This window comes from Coregonus clupeaformis, chromosome 29 (genome assembly GCF_020615455.1).
Source record: "Coregonus clupeaformis isolate EN_2021a chromosome 29, ASM2061545v1, whole genome shotgun sequence".
In the NCBI taxonomy this organism is placed as follows: domain Eukaryota; kingdom Metazoa; phylum Chordata; class Actinopteri; order Salmoniformes; family Salmonidae; genus Coregonus; species Coregonus clupeaformis.
In genome coordinates, this window is record NC_059220.1 from 41,880,166 (window position 1) to 41,899,238 (window position 19,073).

At 40.0% G+C, this 19,073-nt stretch overlaps 1 protein-coding gene, 1 long non-coding RNA gene and 1 pseudogene across 2 annotated transcripts; 2 read left to right on the top strand and 1 right to left on the bottom strand.

Annotated features, from left to right (window-relative positions):
- Nucleotides 1-3,122: 3,122 nt before the first annotated feature.
- Nucleotides 3,123-10,171, top strand: LOC121544435. The gene is made up of 3 exons (XR_005996108.1): nucleotides 3,123-3,809; nucleotides 8,484-8,582; nucleotides 9,865-10,171. It is a non-coding gene; the product is annotated as an uncharacterized LOC121544435 (long non-coding RNA).
- Nucleotides 10,172-10,204: 33 nt separating this feature from the next.
- Nucleotides 10,205-11,563, top strand: LOC121544434 (annotated as a pseudogene).
- Nucleotides 11,564-12,399: 836 nt separating this feature from the next.
- LOC121544433 (kelch domain-containing protein 1-like) lies at nucleotides 12,400-16,980 on the bottom strand. The gene is made up of 14 exons (XM_041854373.2): nucleotides 16,782-16,980; nucleotides 16,287-16,399; nucleotides 15,915-15,985; nucleotides 15,304-15,421; nucleotides 15,060-15,172; nucleotides 14,780-14,864; nucleotides 14,590-14,673; nucleotides 14,323-14,403; nucleotides 14,070-14,128; nucleotides 13,835-13,944; nucleotides 13,659-13,731; nucleotides 13,363-13,447; nucleotides 13,050-13,102; nucleotides 12,400-12,783 (listed from the first exon to the last, which is right to left on the bottom strand). The coding sequence occupies exons 1-14, from the start codon at nucleotides 16,816-16,818 to the stop codon at nucleotides 12,648-12,650; spliced, it is 1,218 nt and encodes a 405-aa protein (XP_041710307.1). The 5' UTR covers nucleotides 16,819-16,980; the 3' UTR covers nucleotides 12,400-12,647.
- Nucleotides 16,981-19,073: the final 2,093 nt, after the last annotated feature.

A 19,073-nucleotide genomic window follows, 5' to 3' on the forward strand; every position in this document is an offset into this window, starting at 1 on the left:
ATGAATTCATTCAATTCAGTTTCAAATTGTTCACAGAAAGTAGGATTTTGAAGTAAGGAAACATTAAAGCACCATCTTGTGGCTCTTTTAGGAGATTCAGAAATGTTTATCTGGAAGTAGTAAGCATGATGATCAGGTAGGCTCATATGTCAAATGTCTATTTTCTTGATTAAAGAAAATAGAGTAGATAATAGTACGAAATCTATTCGGGAGAATGTTTTGTGCCTGTTTGAATAGAAAGTGTACTCTTTTGCTTTAGGGTTATGAGCTCACCAAGCATCAATGAGGTTGTAATCAGAAAGTATATGTTGGAGAGGTTGCCTGTGGGTTGTAGTTGGTCTTATTAGATTTGTCCCGCATGTTTCTAAACGTTCTCTGAACTATTTGAGAACATTCTAATGTCAAACCAGTTGGAGAACGTTCCTAGAACATTACCTAAATTTAAATGAAATGTAACCATATTTGAACTTTTAGGAAACGTTCTGTTAAAGTATTGAAATATCAAGAAAATAACGTTTTTATGGTCAAGTTCCCTAAAGTGTTGAGAATGTTCCAAAGCCAAGCAACTATCCTGCACCATTCCCAGAAAGTTGTGGGAAGGTTGTATGCAAAATAACCATAAGACATCCACGCTCTGACCAAGCTCTAAGAAACATATAGTTCTTAGAACGTTATGTGCTAGCTGGGATAGGTTGGCCTAAGGCTGTACATTGGAATATGAATGTCCAATACACACATCAGACTTACTGGGAAGTTGATTTCCCACAGTTAAAGTCCCGCAATAAGAGCTTAGACGCTACTATTTGTGTAAACTATATAGAATTGTAATCTGTGGGTGTCACTTTGTAGGCTGATACCCTATTTCATGGACCACAGATCCATCGATAAGGCTGTACATTGCAACATTAATGTTCAATACATACATGTACTGAATAGTGAGGTGAATTCCTACAGTTAAAGTTGAGCAATAAGTCCTACAACGCTAATATTTGTGAAAACTCTTCACAGTTGTGTTCTGTGGGTGTCACTGAGTAGGCTGGTACCGAATTTCATGGACCCAAGATCCAAAGGTAAGGCTGTACATTGCAATACGAATGTTTAATATGCACAATAGGCTGAATAGTGAGGTGAATTCCCACAGTTAAAGTCCCTGAATAAGAGCTACGGCTCAAATATGTGTGTAAACTCTTCAGAATTGTAATTTGTGGGTGTCACTGAGTAGGCTGCACCCCAGCATTGGGGAACATCCCGCGCAGTCCCTGCACGCATGTGCCACCTCTATTTCTATGTGCACAAGCACTGTTCATGACACAAATATATAGATTCTACAGACCCTACTGAGTACTCCCCAACTCACTTTACATCAGCACAAATAATAATTTTTTCTCTATAAGCCAATATGTAATGCATATACACTGTACAATGATTTGCGTTGAGGGCATTTATTTCATCTTGGAACATGTTTTGAAACGGAAATGTTATGCAAATGTCATTTAAATATGAACAAATATGAATCCTTGTTAATATTTAGACAATAATTGTTCATACATCTTGTGGGGCTCTATTTTCTTATAACTAGATGTGATGCCTAGCTTAGAAAGAATACATTAATCATTAAACATAATAGGTTTGTGCTGTACTTATATAGATTGTTTAACATAACAAGCTGTGATTATTGTGAGGAATTGTTAGGGGGTAGGCTGAGATAGGCTTGTGACTCATTCACACAAACACTGCCTCTTTGTTAAACCGCTCAAGGACAAAGTACTGCAACGTGAAGAAGAAAACTATGTCTGAGGTTGCTGACTTTGTAAAGATAATAACTAATGCCTGGCAACAGTGAAGCGCCAAGGGGCTGGGACCAGCCTGTGCGCCAACGATAGGCTGAGTAAGTCTAAACCACGCTCAGCCTCTACTCTGATAGGCCTGCTTGGAGCAGGAACTATCTCTGTCAGAGTATTAAAATAATAACTTTGGGTTGGGACAGTTAGTTCTCTGACTGCCCTGCGTGGTTTTTCAGTGGGCCCGTATATACGAACATCATATTTACCATTTAAGTGTTTGCATTAATTAAAATACTAGTCTATTTTAGAAGACGTGTATTGACCTCTTTTTGTTCCTATACCAGATTTGAATTGACGCAACTTGACAATCTTGAATAAATACAGGTTAATTACACTTTTCTGCTATTACGTGGATTACTTTTATTTAGAAAATGTCCAAAATTCCGTGGCCTGAAATACTTTTGTAGTGTTGCTTACGAGACGCTGGTACGATACGCTGATGTACGTGTCCTTATTATTCATTGGTCCATGTTGACATTTTTAGCTAAATCGATGTTGAAGAGATGAAAAATATTCCTGGAGTGATTGTTGCACCACGGATGAATCGTGTGGTGAATGATGAAAAAGTGAAGAATATCTGTTCTTTTGTTTTATTATATGTAAGTCTCTCCCTACTCAAGTGCATTTGGGGTATATAAACTACAGAGTCAGAGCATTTATCCCAAGACCAATGCACTGTGATCACTGTAAAGCTTTTGGACATGTTTCAAGTGTTTGTAGAAGGGAGAAGCCGAGATGTCCAAGTTGTGGAAAAGATCATGTCATGTGTTTTAAAAGTGATGAAAATGTGACATGTTGCAATTGTGGTGGGAACCATGAAGCCACGTCTTTGGAATGCCCAACAAGGGTGAAAGAGAATGAGGTGGCCAAAGTCAGGGCTGTCCAGAGCATTTCATATGCAGCGGCTGTTAAAATGGTTGAGGGTTCGAATGGTGCTCCTGAAGAGTCCATGGTGATGGATAGGCCTTCACTGCAGGCTGCAGGGGTTGCATTTCACCAGCAGGACCCAGATATTTTAAAAGTTAAGAAGGTGGACTTTGTGGCCTTTTATAGCTATGGTGATTAATTGCACTACCAAGGTGGAGAGAAGGTCCAGGAAAATAGATAGATATAGAGATTTGAAGGAAGGAAGAAGTGGGAGTGTTGTTTTGTCAATGTACAATTTTGATTTCGGTGGATTAAGTTAGTTTTCCTTATCATTTACATTTACATTTTAGTCATTTAGCAGACGCTCTTATCCAGAGCGACTTACAGTTAGTGAGTGCATACATTTTTCATACTATCAGCTATGGATTTTCTTTTTACCTTGTTTTTTCAACCTGTCCAGTTGGTTGCGGCAATACACCTTTTGTGTTGTAGTCCGCCATAAAACCCACATTTTTAGCTTCCAAGCTAGCTAGAGCCAACGGAAGTGCATGTCATGCAAGCTACCGTGTTTTTAGTAACCAACCTAGCTAGCTAAGTTAGCTAGCCAGCTAACGCCGTTAGCGTTGTCTTGCTGAATTTGCCCAGTGCTAGCAAACAACAGACGTTTTTACATTTGACTTTGGAGTTTTTATAGTCGGTGAGGGTTTACAGGTAGCTTGCTGTCTTAAGTAGTGGAGTAGAGTGACAAGGGCTCTCTTTTTTTTTGCCAGGAGGTTGTGTCGAACTAAATTTATGGGTCAAAACTGGTGAAACCTGCCCGTTTGGTTGGTATAAACTTTTTTTTAACACATCCATTGAGATGTATTTACAGAACTAGCTTGCTATAACACAGGTCAGGCATTTACACCTTGAGCAATGAAGCTTCAGTGCGATGTCGAAGTGGTCAATCGAATGCTTCCCACGTATGGGATAAAAAACAGAGGAAAGGGAGTAAGGGCTGTGTTGCCTATTGGGAGACTTGTTGACAAGACCACAGAATGCAACAACATTTATCTAATGATCTGTACAGCAAATGATAGGGCAGGCTCAAAATATAAGGTGAGTATCAAGCTATTTGTTTATCTACTTGGCCAGTTGTCTATTTTGTCTTGTGGAATTGTTGTATTACATGTTTTTGTAGGTATCCCCAAGTACACAGGAATAATCACCCAATTTCTTGACCTTGTTGATACTTTCCACATTTGATGGCTTGATTGTAGAATGAATGAGTTGCATTTGATTTTAAGACATTATCTCAGATAACTTGGAGGAAACCCTTGTTAATTTGTGTTAAAGGTGTAGTTAACTATTTTATAACTCGATGTTAGATGGTTCCTCAACCTGAATGTAGTCTATGGGCCAGGAGAATCTGTAATCCATGGTTAGGGTGCTAGGGGTCAAAGTGAAACTTAGGTGCTGGTGTTACACTTTGTATTCAATGTAGAGCAGCTTCTCAGGAACACAGAACACTTTATTTCACGATGGTAGGGATTACCATTGCTGAGATCTTATTTTCAAGTGATTGGAAAAAGTCAAAAAGGTCGAGGACAGGTCAATGATAATCCCTTGTCAATAAGGCAACACTTTCCCCCCCAATATCTTGACAGGATGATCATATTGTTATGACATTTTCATGTATGAAGAACAGAGATTATTCAAATTAAAGTATAATGTATACAGACTAGGGATTTAATATGCATTTTGGCAGTAAGGAATACTTCATTAGTCATTTTTAAACCAATAATTAAAGGTAGGATGGTCATATTATTAATACATCTTCATGCTTTATGCAAAACAGAGTTTGTAACAATTTGAAACAGTTTATACAATGATAATACAACTTTTCATACTACTTTATGCAAATGAGATACTTAATATACAGCATAAAAAACACAGCATGTTAAGCCCGTTCATTTAAAGGTAGACTCAGCGAAATGACATTGCCACAAGCAACACTGCAGATATTGCAATGAGCGAGATGCAAGACTTCGCTCTCACACACACAGTATCTGCGCATGTGCATGGGTTCACTTCACACTGTTAGAGAGTGGTAGGTACGGGACCAAAACAGCTGAGAAGTTTAGCCTCGCACTTCAACGCTCTTAGTTGTTGTGGAAATTGACCCACTATGCTGTTTACTTTGTGCACCTACGTCATATCGCTGAGTCTACCTTTAAAGTAAGGTGGTCATATTGTTAACATACTGTATATTGATGTTTTTTTTCAGAACTGGGTGTTTACACTGCGGAGTAAGATGATGCCTATGCGCGTACACACACACACACACACACACACACGTATAACTAATATTGTAGGGTCAGACAATTCAGTCTCATTCAAAATCCTATTTTCCCTAAACCTTACCCTAACCCTAAAACTAACCCTAATTCTAACCCACCATAGAAATAGCATTTAACCTTGTGGGGACTATTGTGTTTACTATTCTTGTGGGGACAAGTATAGTTAAACACGTCCACAAACACACACGCACCAGCGGTGGTAACAGAGTACATATCATTTGGATTACATAATCATGAACAAAAAGCAGGGTTACTATTTACCAATTAGTAACAGTTAGGCTGTATATATCACAGTTATGTTGTATTCAGTAGCCCAACTGATTAGACCTAGCATGCCAAATAATATGCCCAACCTGTTCCCGTGCCAACTGCATACACACACCACACACACAGCCTAACACACACACCACACATACAGACACACTAAGTCTGAACTGTAACACAGAAGGCTGAACTAATCTAATAACATAGCTTACTAAGGTAGGCCTACACCTGAGTTGGATTACATTTTTATGTTATTTTTGGTGTTGATGAGTTACTCTAGTGATGGGAGGATGAACTGCATTGTTTCCACCAAATAATTAGCCTAGGTCCAGAAGAGACAGTGAGCCTCCTGTTAGCCAGCTGCACAGAATGATTTTCAATTCACTGGTATTTAGCTATGTTTTTATCGATTATTGGGCTGTAGCCAATGAATTCTGGTAGTTTTCACTTGAAATAATAAAACCATCAATCACAAAATTTGCTGCATAATACAGCCAATGGCGGGCAACACTGCCTCTCATCCGAAGCGTTGCCTCAGCGAACGGTGTCAGGTACACAGCTAGCAAGGTAACACTCGTCATGGAAATGGGGGTGACGAAACGTGACTTTGGACCAATCCCTGAGAGCGCACACATCAAAACGTAGCTACCAAACTCTACTTTGTAATCTGCTATGTTTTTTTCGTGTCTCTAAAAATATCTGAATGACAGAGCCGAAAGAAAAACGTTTTGTCTTATATTTCAATCCAAGGACGTCTGATGCTCGTGAAACACCCTCAGGACTTTCCAATACTTAGCAATACAATGTCACATCGATCTTACTCTGGTAGGTTGAGGAATACCTTTCGCCAAGAGCAAATATGAACACTGATTTCAGGGATTTCACAAAAGGAGCAGTCCCACAGATTTGAATGTTCTTAGCACTGCACTTGCTTTACATTTGGGCTCATATCGCGTAAATATCATAACGTACGTTATTGGGATTTTTAGACATTGTTAACAACTGCTGTATTCATGTTTTCAAATGATTTATGTATTTTGGCGACCACATCATTGACATTTAGTGAAAATGGATTTGTTTACTGCAGTTTTTTGTAGAATTCTTCCATAGTGTCCATTGTTTGTCACGTCACCTAACACCCTACCATGTTTCAGTTTTCTTTAAACAGCCATTACAAACTTCAGCTAACTTTAGCCACCGCTAGCTAAAGATCAATGGAAGTGATGGGGGCATGTAAAAACATATATAATCGAAATTACCTGGATATCAACTCTACAGTCGTGTTCAAAAGTTTTGAGAATGACACAAATACTAATTTTCACAAAGTCTGCTGCCTCAGTTTTGATGATGGCAATTTGCATATACTCCAGAATGTCATGAAGAGTGATCAGATGATTTGCAATTAATTGCAAAGTCCCTCTTTGCCATGAAAATGAACTTAATCCCCCAAAAACATTTCCACTGCATTTCAGCCCTGCCACAAAAGGACCAGCTGCCATCATGTCAGTGATTCTCTCGTTAACACAGGTGAGAGTGTTGACGAGGACAAGGCTGGAGATCACTCCGTCATGCTGATTGAGTTAGAATAACAGATTGGAAGCTTTAAAAGGAGGGTGGTGCTTGAAATCATTGTTTTTCCTCTGTTAACCATGGTTACCTGCAAGGAAACGCGTGCCGTCATCATTGCTTTGCACAAAAAGGGCTCCACAGGCAAGGATATTGCTGCTAGTAAGATTGCACCTAAATCAACCATTTATCGGATCATCAAGAACTTCAAGGAGAGAGGTTCAATTGTTGTGAAGAAGGCGTCAGGGCGCCCAAGAAAGTCCAGCAAGCGCCAGGACCGTCTCCTAAAGTTGATTCAGCTGCGGGATCGGGGCACCACCAGTGCAGAGCTTGCTCAGGAATGGCAGCAGGCAGGTGTGAGTGCATCTGCACGCACAGTGAGGCGAAGACTTTTGGAGGATAGCTTGGTGTCAAGAAGGGCAGCAAAGAAGCCACTTCTCTCCAGGAAAAACATCAGGGACAGACTGATATTCTGCAAAAGGTACAGGGATTGGACTGCTGAGGACTGGGGTAAAGTCATTTTCTCTGATGAATCCCCTTTCCGATTGTTTGGGGCATCCGGAAAAGACCTTGTCCGGAGAAGACAAGGTGAGCGCTACCATCAGTCCTGTGTCATGCCAACAGTAAAGCATCCTGAGACCATTCATGTGTGGGGTTGCTTCTCAGCCAAGGGAGTGGGCTCACTCACAATTTTGCCCAAGAACACAGCCATGAATAAAGAATGGTACCAACACATCCTCCGAGAGCAACTTCTCCCAACCATCCAAGAACAGTTTGGTGACGACCAATGCCTTTTCCAGCATGATGGAGCACCTTGCCATAAGGTAAAAGTGAAAACTAAGTGGCTCGGGGAACAAAACATCGAAATTTTGGGTCCATGGCCAGGAAACGCCCCAGACCTTAATCCCATTGAGAACTTGTGGTTGATCCTCAAGAGGCGGGTGGACAAACAAAACCCCACAAATTCTGACAAACTCCAAGCATTGATTATACAAGAATGGGCTGCCATCAGTCAGGATGTGGCCCAGAAGTTAATTTACAGCATGCCAGGGCGGTTTGCAGAGGTCTTGAAAAAGAAGGGTCAACACTGCAAATATTGACTCTTTGCATAAACATAATGTAATTGTCAATAAAAGCCTTAGACACTTATGGAATGCTTGTAATTATACTTCAGTATACCATAGTAACATCTGACAAAAATATCTCATAACACTGAAGCAGCGAACTTTGTGAAGACCAATACTTGTGTCATTCTCAAAACTTTTTACCACGACTGTATATTTGATTTGTTACTTAATGGTGATTTGGCCATTCAAAAATTAAACATGCTCACATGCCCCCATCACTTCCATTGATTTTTAGTTAGCGGTGGCTGAAGTTTGTAATGGCTGTTTAAAGAAAACTGAAACATGGATTACAGTTTCTGGAACCATCTAACATTTAAGTTGGAAAATAGTGAACTACGCCTTTTAATATTGATATTGAGATAGGAGGCAAGTTGTATGGTCTTGCATGAATGAGTCACCAGAATTGCTGGGTGATAAACCCATCACTTGTGTTGTGTTCCATGTCTTACCCTAATGTGTGCCAACTTTCTCTACAGCTAAAAGAAAACATTGAAACATGCTTCACTAGATTTGTTGCAGAGGGCGAAGCCACTGTGATACTGAAGGAGTCTGCTCTTGACATCTGCTTGAGTAAGGTATGGATCTAGGCATTTCTGTATGGGGGATCTGTTCTCCAATGAAAATGGATCAAAAACAATTTGGCCTTCACATACGACTTACATTTATTCTGTAAAAGTAGAGACCATACACTGAAATAAGTCATTTTAGGGGCATGCATATTTAACAGACATGGCCCAAGAAATATAACATTCCATTGCTGTATCCTCCCAGCCCTAAATAGGCTTTTCAATCATCTCCAATTCTCCAAATTATTATGACATAATATATCTGGCTTGGTCTGGTATTTATGCAGCCTTGTGGGGTGAATGCACTGTAAATCGGAGACTAAATGTACTCATTGTTGTCCACCACGATGAAATTGGGGAGGGGACTGTGGATCTGTCTCCCTACGTTGACGAAACCTGGGTGAATGATGCGTCTTGCCATAGAGATCCGGCATTTACAAAATGACACTGATTGGCTCAAGGCGGGAGCTAAGTAATTAACTGAAATGTGTTAGTCATACGTGATATCTCTGTAGCTCAGCTGGTAGAGCACGGCGCTTGTAACGCCAGGGTAGTTCGATTTCAGGGACCACTCATACACAAAAATGTATGCACGCATGACTGTAGGCCGCTTTGGATAAAAGCGTTGTTAAATGGCATATTATATTATTATTATATTATATCTCATTTGGCCCAAGGGGGGGCACTGTATCATTCATTGGGGGCGACATGTTTACTGTTGCCAATGGGTGTCTAGACTGTTAGGGCAGTGATGACGTTTCCCCTAGAAACACAATTCAACCCATCATAACATGGACAACATCCCAGACAGGTTGTGGTGCAGGTAGGGAGCTACGCAAAGGGAACCAGGCTAGCTAGCATTGTGAGAGGGATTAGGCAATCCTTTGTGTGATTTATGCTAATAAGATCTCATGTGTATTGTAATTGTTTCAACTTGTGCCAGCACAAGTAAGACCAAAGAGATCTGTGTCATGGACAAAATGTAGGCCGAAGACAATATGATGAAGGCCTCAGGTTTTATTTAGCTTGACATAACACATTTTAAATGGTTTATTATAGGCCACACACTTTCCCTCAACAATTAATGTTTCTCAATCTGAAGGAAGCAAAGGAAACGTGATTTACTGGTAGAAATAATGCAATCCCTCTCATGTACCTTGCAAACTGTTTGGTAGAATTACTATGATAACTTTTCTATTTTATGGGAAATAAACACTTTAATTTGGGTGATACAGGTACAATAAGAGCGGTTGTATTGACTGTAACCACAAGTGATATGTCTTCTTTGCAGGTTTCAGGCTGACACTAACAGCTTGGTTGCCTCACAGCCTCCCCCTCTCTACACTCACACCCGCCCGAGCCAGGGATGTGGAGAAGCCCAAGAAGAAGCTCACTATTGTATCCAAGAAGGACTATCCACTGACCTCCACTTTCCCCAACTCATTAGAGCCGCTCCAGGTGTCTTACTGCAAGCTCTCACGGATGGAAATGCGAATGCTCTCACTCAAGGTGCTGCGCAGACTGGACCTCAGTAATAATATAATAATAATAATAATAATATGCCATTTAGTAGACACTTTTATCCAAAGCGACTTACAGTCATGTGCGCATACATTTCTACGTATGGGTGGTCCCGGGAATCGAACCCACTACCCTGGCGTTACATGCGCCATGCTCTACCAATTGAGCTACAGAAGACCACATCAACTTCCTGCCACTGTCTGCAACCTGGGCCACCTGGCTGAGCTTATTCTCCACAACAACCACTTAGAGACCTTTAGTGAAGCCCCCTGCCTGTCCAGCCTCCAGCGCACCCATCAACACCTAGACCTGAGTCAGAATAGGCTCTGCCGCTTCCGTTCTGCCAGCCGCGAGAGCTGATCAACCTCAAGCTAGAGGACAACAAACTGGTGTGGCTGCCCTTTCGCATCGGTCATCTCTCCAAGCTGCGCTTTCTGTCAGCAACCCACAACCAGCTGGCCATGCTGCCAGGGGACTTCCGAAAGTTAACTCTTGAGAACCTGGACCTGTTTGGTAATCCGTTCGTCCATCCCAACCCCCTGGACCACACCATCCAGCTCTGTATCTCGTCTCTCACACTGTGTTATTGGTAGATGACATGGGAGGCACAATGTGCCAGTGCAGCACAATCTTTGCTCCCTCTCATGTTACTCTGAGTTCCTAGACCAATGCCCTTCAACGAGGCCTGAGATTATAAGGTCCATTAACTGTTCCGTGGCAGTGCTTTTTGTGTAATTCTGAAGGAAATGGTGACCAGCCAGTGTATTGTGTAATGTAAAGGACAGTATGGACTCTTTGGAGTTTGGACCCGACATGTACCTCAGAACTGCTTGTAATGTGACCACTGATTGAACATATGCTCAGAAATGTTGTCTACAAGTGGGTTTCGCACATATCAGTGTTACAGACTGAGAGACTGAAAATGACAAGAAGTAGTATATAATGTATGTTTGTCTGTTTTAAAAAGGTGCTTTTGTGTATATAAAACATTCATACGTTTGCGGATTCCAAAAATGTAATTTTATTTTACTGTATTGGTACAAGTTTGAAAGGAAATGCAAGAAATTAAAGTAACTATCCTTATCTATCATTGTCTCAATTAGTTTCTGTTTGGAGATTTAGAATTCTATTATCATCTGGTTACATCTTGTAGTAATATACATAAACGAAATAAGTCATTCCAAAGCCATAATAAAACTTCAGCCTCTGACTTGAGTGAATGAACATTTTTATGACTGTCATCAAAAGTTTTATATAATGTTATTATAACCATGTGGGGGTGGTGGCCAAAGCAAAGTTGAAGTTGTAAAAATTAGGAATGATATCAAACATTACAACAGTCTTCTTTATTAAAATGCCTTTGCTTTTGTTGCCGGCAGAATACATATCCATTCATAGTCATATACAGTGCATTCGGAAATTATTCAGACCCCTTGACTTTTTCCACATTTTGTTAAATTACAGCCTTATTCTAAAATGGATTCAATTGTTTTTTTCCCTCATCAATCTACACACAATACCCCATAATGACAAAGCAAAAACAGGTTTTTAGAAATGTTTGCTAATGTATTACAAATAAAAAACTGATATCACATTGACATAAGTATTCAGACCCTTTACTCAGTACTTTGTTGAAGCACCTTTGGTAGAAATTACAGCCTCAAGTCGTCTTGGGTATGACGCTACAAGCTTGGCACACCTGTATTTGGGGAGTTTCTCCCATTCTTCTCTGCAGATCCTCTCAAGCTCTGTCAGGTTGGATGGGGAGTGTCGCTGCACAGCTATTTTCAGGTCTCTCCAGAGATGTTTGATCGTGTTGAAGTCCGGGCTCTGGCTGAGCCACTCAAGGACATTCAGAGAGTTGTCCCGAAGCCCCTCCTGCGTTGTCTTGGCTGTGTGCTTAGGGTCGTTCTCCTGTTGGAAGGTGAACCTTCATCCCAGTCTGAGGTCTTGAGCGCTCTGGAGCAGGTTTTCATCAAGGATCTCTGTGTACTTTGCTCCATTAATCTTTGTCTCGATCCTGACTAGTCTCCCAGTCCCTGCCGCTGAAAAACATCCCCACAGCATGTTGCTGCCACCACCATGCTTCACCGTAGGGATGGTGCCAGGTTTCCTCCAGACGTGACACTTGGCATTCAGGCCAAAGAGTTCAATCTTGGTTTCATCAGACCAGAGAATCTTGTTTCTCATGGTCTGAGTCCTTTAGGTGCCTTCTGGCAAACTCCAAGCGGGCTGTCATGTGCCTTTTACTGAGGAGTGGCTTCTGTCTGACCACTATACCATAAAGGCCTGATTGGTGGAGTGCTGCAGAGATGGTTGGTAACGTAACAAAATGTGGAAAAAGTCAAGGGGTCTGAATACTTTCCGAATGCACTGTAAAATAAACTGTAAAACATTTACAATAAATCAATAATGTTTTGCAAGACAAATCTCCCCACATACTATGAAGGCCTTATCAACAGTAATATGTGGAACATAGAGTCTGAACTCTGCGTTATCAGTTTACTGTAGTCTACTATTGAACATTTCCCTTAATATTTACATCTGACAATGCTATATTTTCCTAGTTGTCCGAAAAAATGACATTCTCCTCTGTACAGATGGCAGTAGTTTTGGGGGCACAAATGGAAGCTGTTTTTCAAGCATCTTGCAGTTCTTCACATTCTTGGCTATGTAATCCTCACATATCCTGTAAGACATTTTTAAAACGTTTTAAAGGACAGTAAATGTATAGGCTAAGAGGTCATTGCATGCATTTGGTAGTTGCAGCTTCCTATACTAAACTTTCACTGTGTCATAGCATCTATGTAATGGTAAAATAATAAAATCAATTAACTATTTGTATGGGGACCATTCTGTATATATAATTTTTTTTTGTTTTATCAGTCAACATGATTTCCAAAATGTCAAAGTGTCAGATTCTCCCTCATTGAATTATCACAATTGATTAGTTACCGAAAGAGGGGGTAGGGCTGGATCTGGAAAACAAGTGCATCATTGCAGTGACCCTAAAGAAAGGTGATAACGAAACAGTACCATAATAGCTCATTGTAAACATGTCTTCCATAATTCATGATACATGTGTTCCATAATTCACCATAAATGATTATCTGCTTATGAATTTTTATAATATATGCATTAACATAATACCAAGCAATTTCCTTCCTGTCACAAATGGTAAAATCATCCAATGTGAATGATTTGGGAAGTTCCTTGTGTGGTTTCCATAGAATTAGAATGATTCTAAGGTGGTTGCCATAATACTTACTGTGTCTACTAGGAGGATGTAGTCGCAACTACCCCCAAACACAATGACATCAGAGTCCTTCCCTTGGCATGCTGTGTGCCACAACCTGAGGGTGGAAAATAAATAAACAGGGTCAGATCATAGAATTACATATAGCGTGAATTATAGGATCTCTATGGGTCAGACAATGTGCTTACAGTTTTACCATTTTACGTACATTCCTCAGACTTTAGATTGGAAAATGTAATGCTTTCCAATACCAGTTTAGTAATTCAGCTAGATTTAAACATGACACAAACAACTTGCACATGCACTACCTTGGTTTGTTCATGTATGGATGCTCAAACTCTCTCCATTTCTTCGTCCCAACATCAAATACCCAGCAATCGCCTGGAGATATCATAATTTTTTTTGAAAAGCAAATAATGGCATATTTCCATGGACCATAAGGTACAGAGGTATGATTTTGAACCTGAATGGGTAAATTACTTACTCATTGGTTTGCAGTCTAAACTCAGTCCTCCAAATAGAAACAAACTGCTATCGGATATTGCAGTGAGGGTGTGCCACGACCTTCCCACTGGCACATTGGATGCTGGTACTCTAGAAAAGCCATTTTGAAAGAACAGTTAAAAAAAATAAAGTCAAGCGTGTTGTGATAACAGTATAGTACAGGACAGTAACCATTTTAAGTTGAGCATTTGGAAGAGTGAACAGTAAATGCATACATTTCGGACCATGTCCATGATTCTAGATCTAGACAATGAATGTCACTTGTCCTGGTTTCCTAAAAGTGAAAAGAAAAACAGAAGATCTTATTTCAAACCAAAGCAAAAAAACTTGAGTTAAGTATGTATATTTAAACTTGTATGCACAATAAAAGACGTAATCCCACATATTGTATTAGCAATACACTTTAGGATTTTTGGGTTTGTGCTTCAATGCAACCATGGAGAGGAGTTGAGATGAATAATTTCTCACCCTTATTCTGCCCCCACATACATATCCTTTGTGGCCAAGTGTTGCACTGGCATGGGCAGCTCTGGGCTCAGGTGCACAACCCTGTAGACAGTAGATATCCACAAATAAAGTATATTTGCCTTGTATGTTCCATTCCTCAAAAATCATGTGATGTCATAGCACATTATTTAGTTTATTGTATATGATATCATGTCTTCAATATCACAATGAATGGCCTTATTTAAAAAAATTTTTTTATAATAAACATGTTTCAATGTATTGTCTTACACTGGTATGTGGTTCACTCCAACTGGCCGATGTTGGGTCAAACATATGGACTTCATTGTTCCATCCCCAATAGATGTCATCCACCTACAGAGCACAATATTACTAATCCATATAATAAAGTAAAAAGTTAATAGTACTAGAAAATGTATTTATACCTTTGGATATAATTGCACCCAGAAGCAAAAATTACCCATGATGCCTCATCCATAAGGAAGCTTCTGTTGTTATTGATGTCATCATGTTCCTTATGACCATATCCACCAAAGTAGATGAGCCTACAGAATGACCAAAACATATCCCAATCACAAGGGTTTCATATTACAGGGGAGCTGGGCACCCCCATAAGTGTAGGAACGATATTAGTTGGGCCAGCCCACTATTTTTAGATCACCACCAATAGTAAAGGTGTAAATCGTACCCAATTAGGGCAGTACTGCCATGGGCGTTGGTTTTGTAAAAAGAATGCTTGCCTGCCATTGAAAACCCAGCAAGAGAGCTTATCTCTGGGTGAGGGAGGGGAGCCACTCTTATGGTTAACTTTCCTCCAAGTGTATTTTCCATCCAGGAGATTGACACAGTAAAGCTGATTACAGATCATTTCAGCATGTAAATGTAAACAAAACAATGTTAGGCATGGTTAGATATTGAGGATTTTCACACATCCTTGCAAATGTACTGTACATTAGGGGGCTTTTTTCTATTGAGTGGGTTTACTTGGTTGGTCTGGCCGTTGTCATCGCATCCCCCAAATATGTACATGTCTCCATTCAGAGAGCAGCCACAGGTGCCTGACATTGGGGGCGGGACCTCTCCCGACATCTTGCACATTTCCCTTCAGAATGGAGAATAAACAAACAAAACAGGGAAATGTAAGTTGCAGGGCGCAAAATGCACACAAAGCATACAGAGTACAGATATAAACACAAACCACTGACCAATATTTCATTGTATCAATGAACTTCTAGCAACTGTGTAACAACATTGTAAATAACATGTAACAACACCTCTGATATAATGCAGAGCTTCATAATTATGAAATGTAGTGTTTACATCTCAATGAGTTTTTGCAAATCCAAATCAGTTTTCCACATTGATTCAATGTCATTACATTTATATTTTTGTTGTTGAAAGGAAATGATTCAACCAGTTTTTGCACAGTGGGTTGTTTCAGTGCAAAAGTGAAGTGAATTGTTGCATGGTCGTTTTTTGATGGGTAGACTGTAGCAGAAGATTCCAAATCAAGCTTAGTTCTCACAAGATATCAACTTATCCATTCATAATCTTAGAAATGTGTTCCTTTGTTAAAATTCCATTAATATCCTTACCATACACCTCTTTCTAAGTCATATAACCAGATTTCATCATTGGGTAGGAAAACTTCATCATCAGCAATTGACTGCAGAAAACAAATTTACATTTACATTTACATTTTAGTCATTTAGCAGACGCTCTTATCCAGAGCGACTTACAGTTAGTTAGTGCATACATTTTTCATACTGCCCCCCCCCGTGGGAAATAACATGGAGTAGTCCTTTGCCATCAATCAACATATTGCATAAACCTTCAATATTTTGTCATGATCCAAATAGCATGTTGGTGAAATAAGAAACATAAATTAAAGAAAACACTATCCATTGACAATGCTTGTCAAGACAGTTGCAGCCAGGTAGGCTATCTGTTTGACAGTTTTTGCTTACCACGTAGCCTCCCCACACGTACAGGACATTTCTCTCAATTAGAGCCGTATGACCGCTTCGCTCACGGGCTACAAGCTCTGAACAGTGCTTTTCAATTGCAGAATCCATGGATGCTAATAAGGACAAATAAAATAGGTTACGTTGCTACATTGAAACAAATATCACTATATCAGGACATTATATATTTTTCAGTATCGTTGAAGAAATCTGCTCAGAGATCCGAGTTGCTCAGTTTTGTCAAAATAGCCTCTGACAGCGCGTCTCAAGATTTTTTCGATCAACAGCTTCTGAGAGAAAACACGTTTCTTGCCCTGATAAGCTTCAGGCAGGTTGTCCCAATTCAACCTATCCATACCTAATGATTGTTTTATTCTGTATTCTTTCTACACTGATGTGTTGTAAACATGTGAAAATACTATTGAGATATGACGAATAAACACAAGACATGGCTGATAATACATTAATAAACATTCAGGTAATAATCTATATACTTACATGTCTGTGTCTTTGTGAATACGGGGTGTTTTAACATCAGCTGACTTCAAAACAGCAAATCTCGGCATAATCGTGGTTTGTACTATCTGGGGTCCTTGGGACGTCCCTTCCTAAACCCTAACCTTAAAGCGGCAATCAGCGATAGAAACAATAAAGTCGGCTCCCCACCCCTGGTTCGGTAAAAAGCCTAAGAATGGGGCTGGAGAAATTTACTCACTCTCAAATTCATAGACAGAGCTATGGATGCAAGGATTGACCATCCATGACATCAGAAATTATAGTTTTGCCATGTTTTGAGGCTATATAGTGTTTGCTTACATTTTCTTTGTTTAAAACAATGGAGTAAAATAAGCTTATATTTTGGGTTCTGTTGGGGTACGACAGTTGAACTAAGCTCAGGAGGCATTTATAAGTAATATTTTTCAAGAATCAATGGATACATATCATTAAAATGGATGTAAATGGATATAGCAACCGCTGATTGCCCCTTTAACCTTTAGCCAACCATTTTACGTTTCAACGTCAATGGGGTAGGGACGTCCTAAGGAATCCGGATTGCAAAAACCGCAGAATCGTGCAATAGGCATAGACTAAAAATAAGCTTGTTGTGTATAATTTTTGCTTTGGAGGAAGTGACGAGCCATATAGCCTATAGGCTTTAGTTAAGATTTAGCGCCAAATGTTTGATTGTTGAAAGAAGATTGGATTGAAAATGGAGGTTCGCAAAGTGAAGACAAAAGTGTCTGCTGGCTTCAAGATGCGAGGTCTTATGCTTCGACCATATGTTATTATTTGTCAATCATGTTGTTCTTGACATATTTGTTTACAGTAAATGTAATGGTTGCATTGCTAGTTAGTATCTAACTTGGTCTGTTGTTGTGTTAGTGTCACTGTCAGATACCAAGAAGCTAAGCTAGTAGCTAGCCCAGACCCGGCACCAGGATAAAGTGACAAGGGGGCAGTTGAAATCGCCAAAGGGGCTAAAACATTTTTTTTGGGGGGGGGGTTGCATTGGAATTATATTGAATTCTGCATATAATCACGCTATACCATAATAAACAAAGTTTAAATGCCGAGACTCCGAGATAATTGAGTTATTTTGGAATATATCCTGTCTCTGCTGTGCTGTATCAGCACAATGGACTGCCCCCTGCAGCAAGGCATTTAGATGGGCAATTTCCGTATTACAAACAGCCTACAGTGCATTCGGAAAGTATTCAGACCCCTTGACTTTTTCCACATTTTGTTACATTACAGCCTTATTCTAAAATTGATTAAATTGTTTTCCCCCCTCATCAATCTACACACAATATCCCATAACGACAAAGCAAAAACAGGTTTTTATTGCCCAGATAAGCTTCAGGCAGGTTGTCCCAATTCAACCTATCCAGACCTAATGGTTGTTTTACCGATATGTAGCTATACCCAGGACGTCATTTGGGTTCTTGTGTTGGAATTAAATTGAATTCTGCTTATATCATGCTATACCACAAACATTAAAGTTTAAAAAATGCTTTTGACCAAGAAATGACAGGTTCGATGGCACACAATCTCGCTGTGCTCTATCAGCACCATGGACAGCACCCTATACACTAAAGCAAGATTTTGATAAAAACCAACCAGCTAGATTGTTTCAATCTTACATTTTCAAAAGAGTTGCAGCTTCCTGATGCTCTGTGGAACTTCCTGAGTAATTGATCATTCTATTCTCCCCGAAATCTTTTAAGATCCCCCTCAAATGCCAGTTGGATTAGTTGAGCTTTTCTTGGGGGTAGCATGCTTCTTCTGTGCTGACTGAACACGTTTTTCAAAGTGGAAAATGAGTTCTCGCATGTAGCTGTGGACACCCCAAAAGTCAGTCCATGTTTTAGTGCAGTAAACACAGTCGTTATAGTGGAGAGAGGCCCAGAGAATTGTTACAGGATAGCAAGTGGGGTCCATTTGTCCTCATTGGAGCTAGAGCGGGCGATTTCATCCTGCAAAAACTGGGGAGCGACATTAAACTCAGCTTCCATCAAATCTGTTTTGCTTAAATCCAGCAGTGGCTTCACCTTTTACACATCCAGAAAGTAATGGCTCTCTGGGTCAAAGGGCACACAGGGCCTCCACCAGTTGGCAGTTGCCTTCGCTGAATTGTTCTGACATTTCCCCAATGACAGCATCCAACTTGCTGAAGAACAGTCTTTTACACTCAGTCTCTTCTCTGTATTGCTGGCCTACTGTACTGTCCAGTGGCTATATTTTCACATCCAGTAGGATCCTTGGTCCCGTTTACCTTCAGTGTGTACCAAG

Excerpts from the sequence above, each read along its gene's own strand:
- LOC121544433 (XM_041854373.2), bottom strand. The coding sequence starts at position 16,818 with ATGTTAAAACACCCCGTATTCACAAAGACACAGACAT. Across the intron at positions 14,865-15,059 it reads TGCTGGGTTTTCAATGGCAG|GCTCATCTACTTTGGTGGAT; the intron begins GCAAGCATTCTT and ends GTCATTCTGTAG. Across the intron at positions 14,129-14,322 it reads TATGTGGGGGCAGAATAAGG|GAAACCAGGACAAGTGACAT; the intron begins GTGAGAAATTAT and ends TTTCACTTTTAG.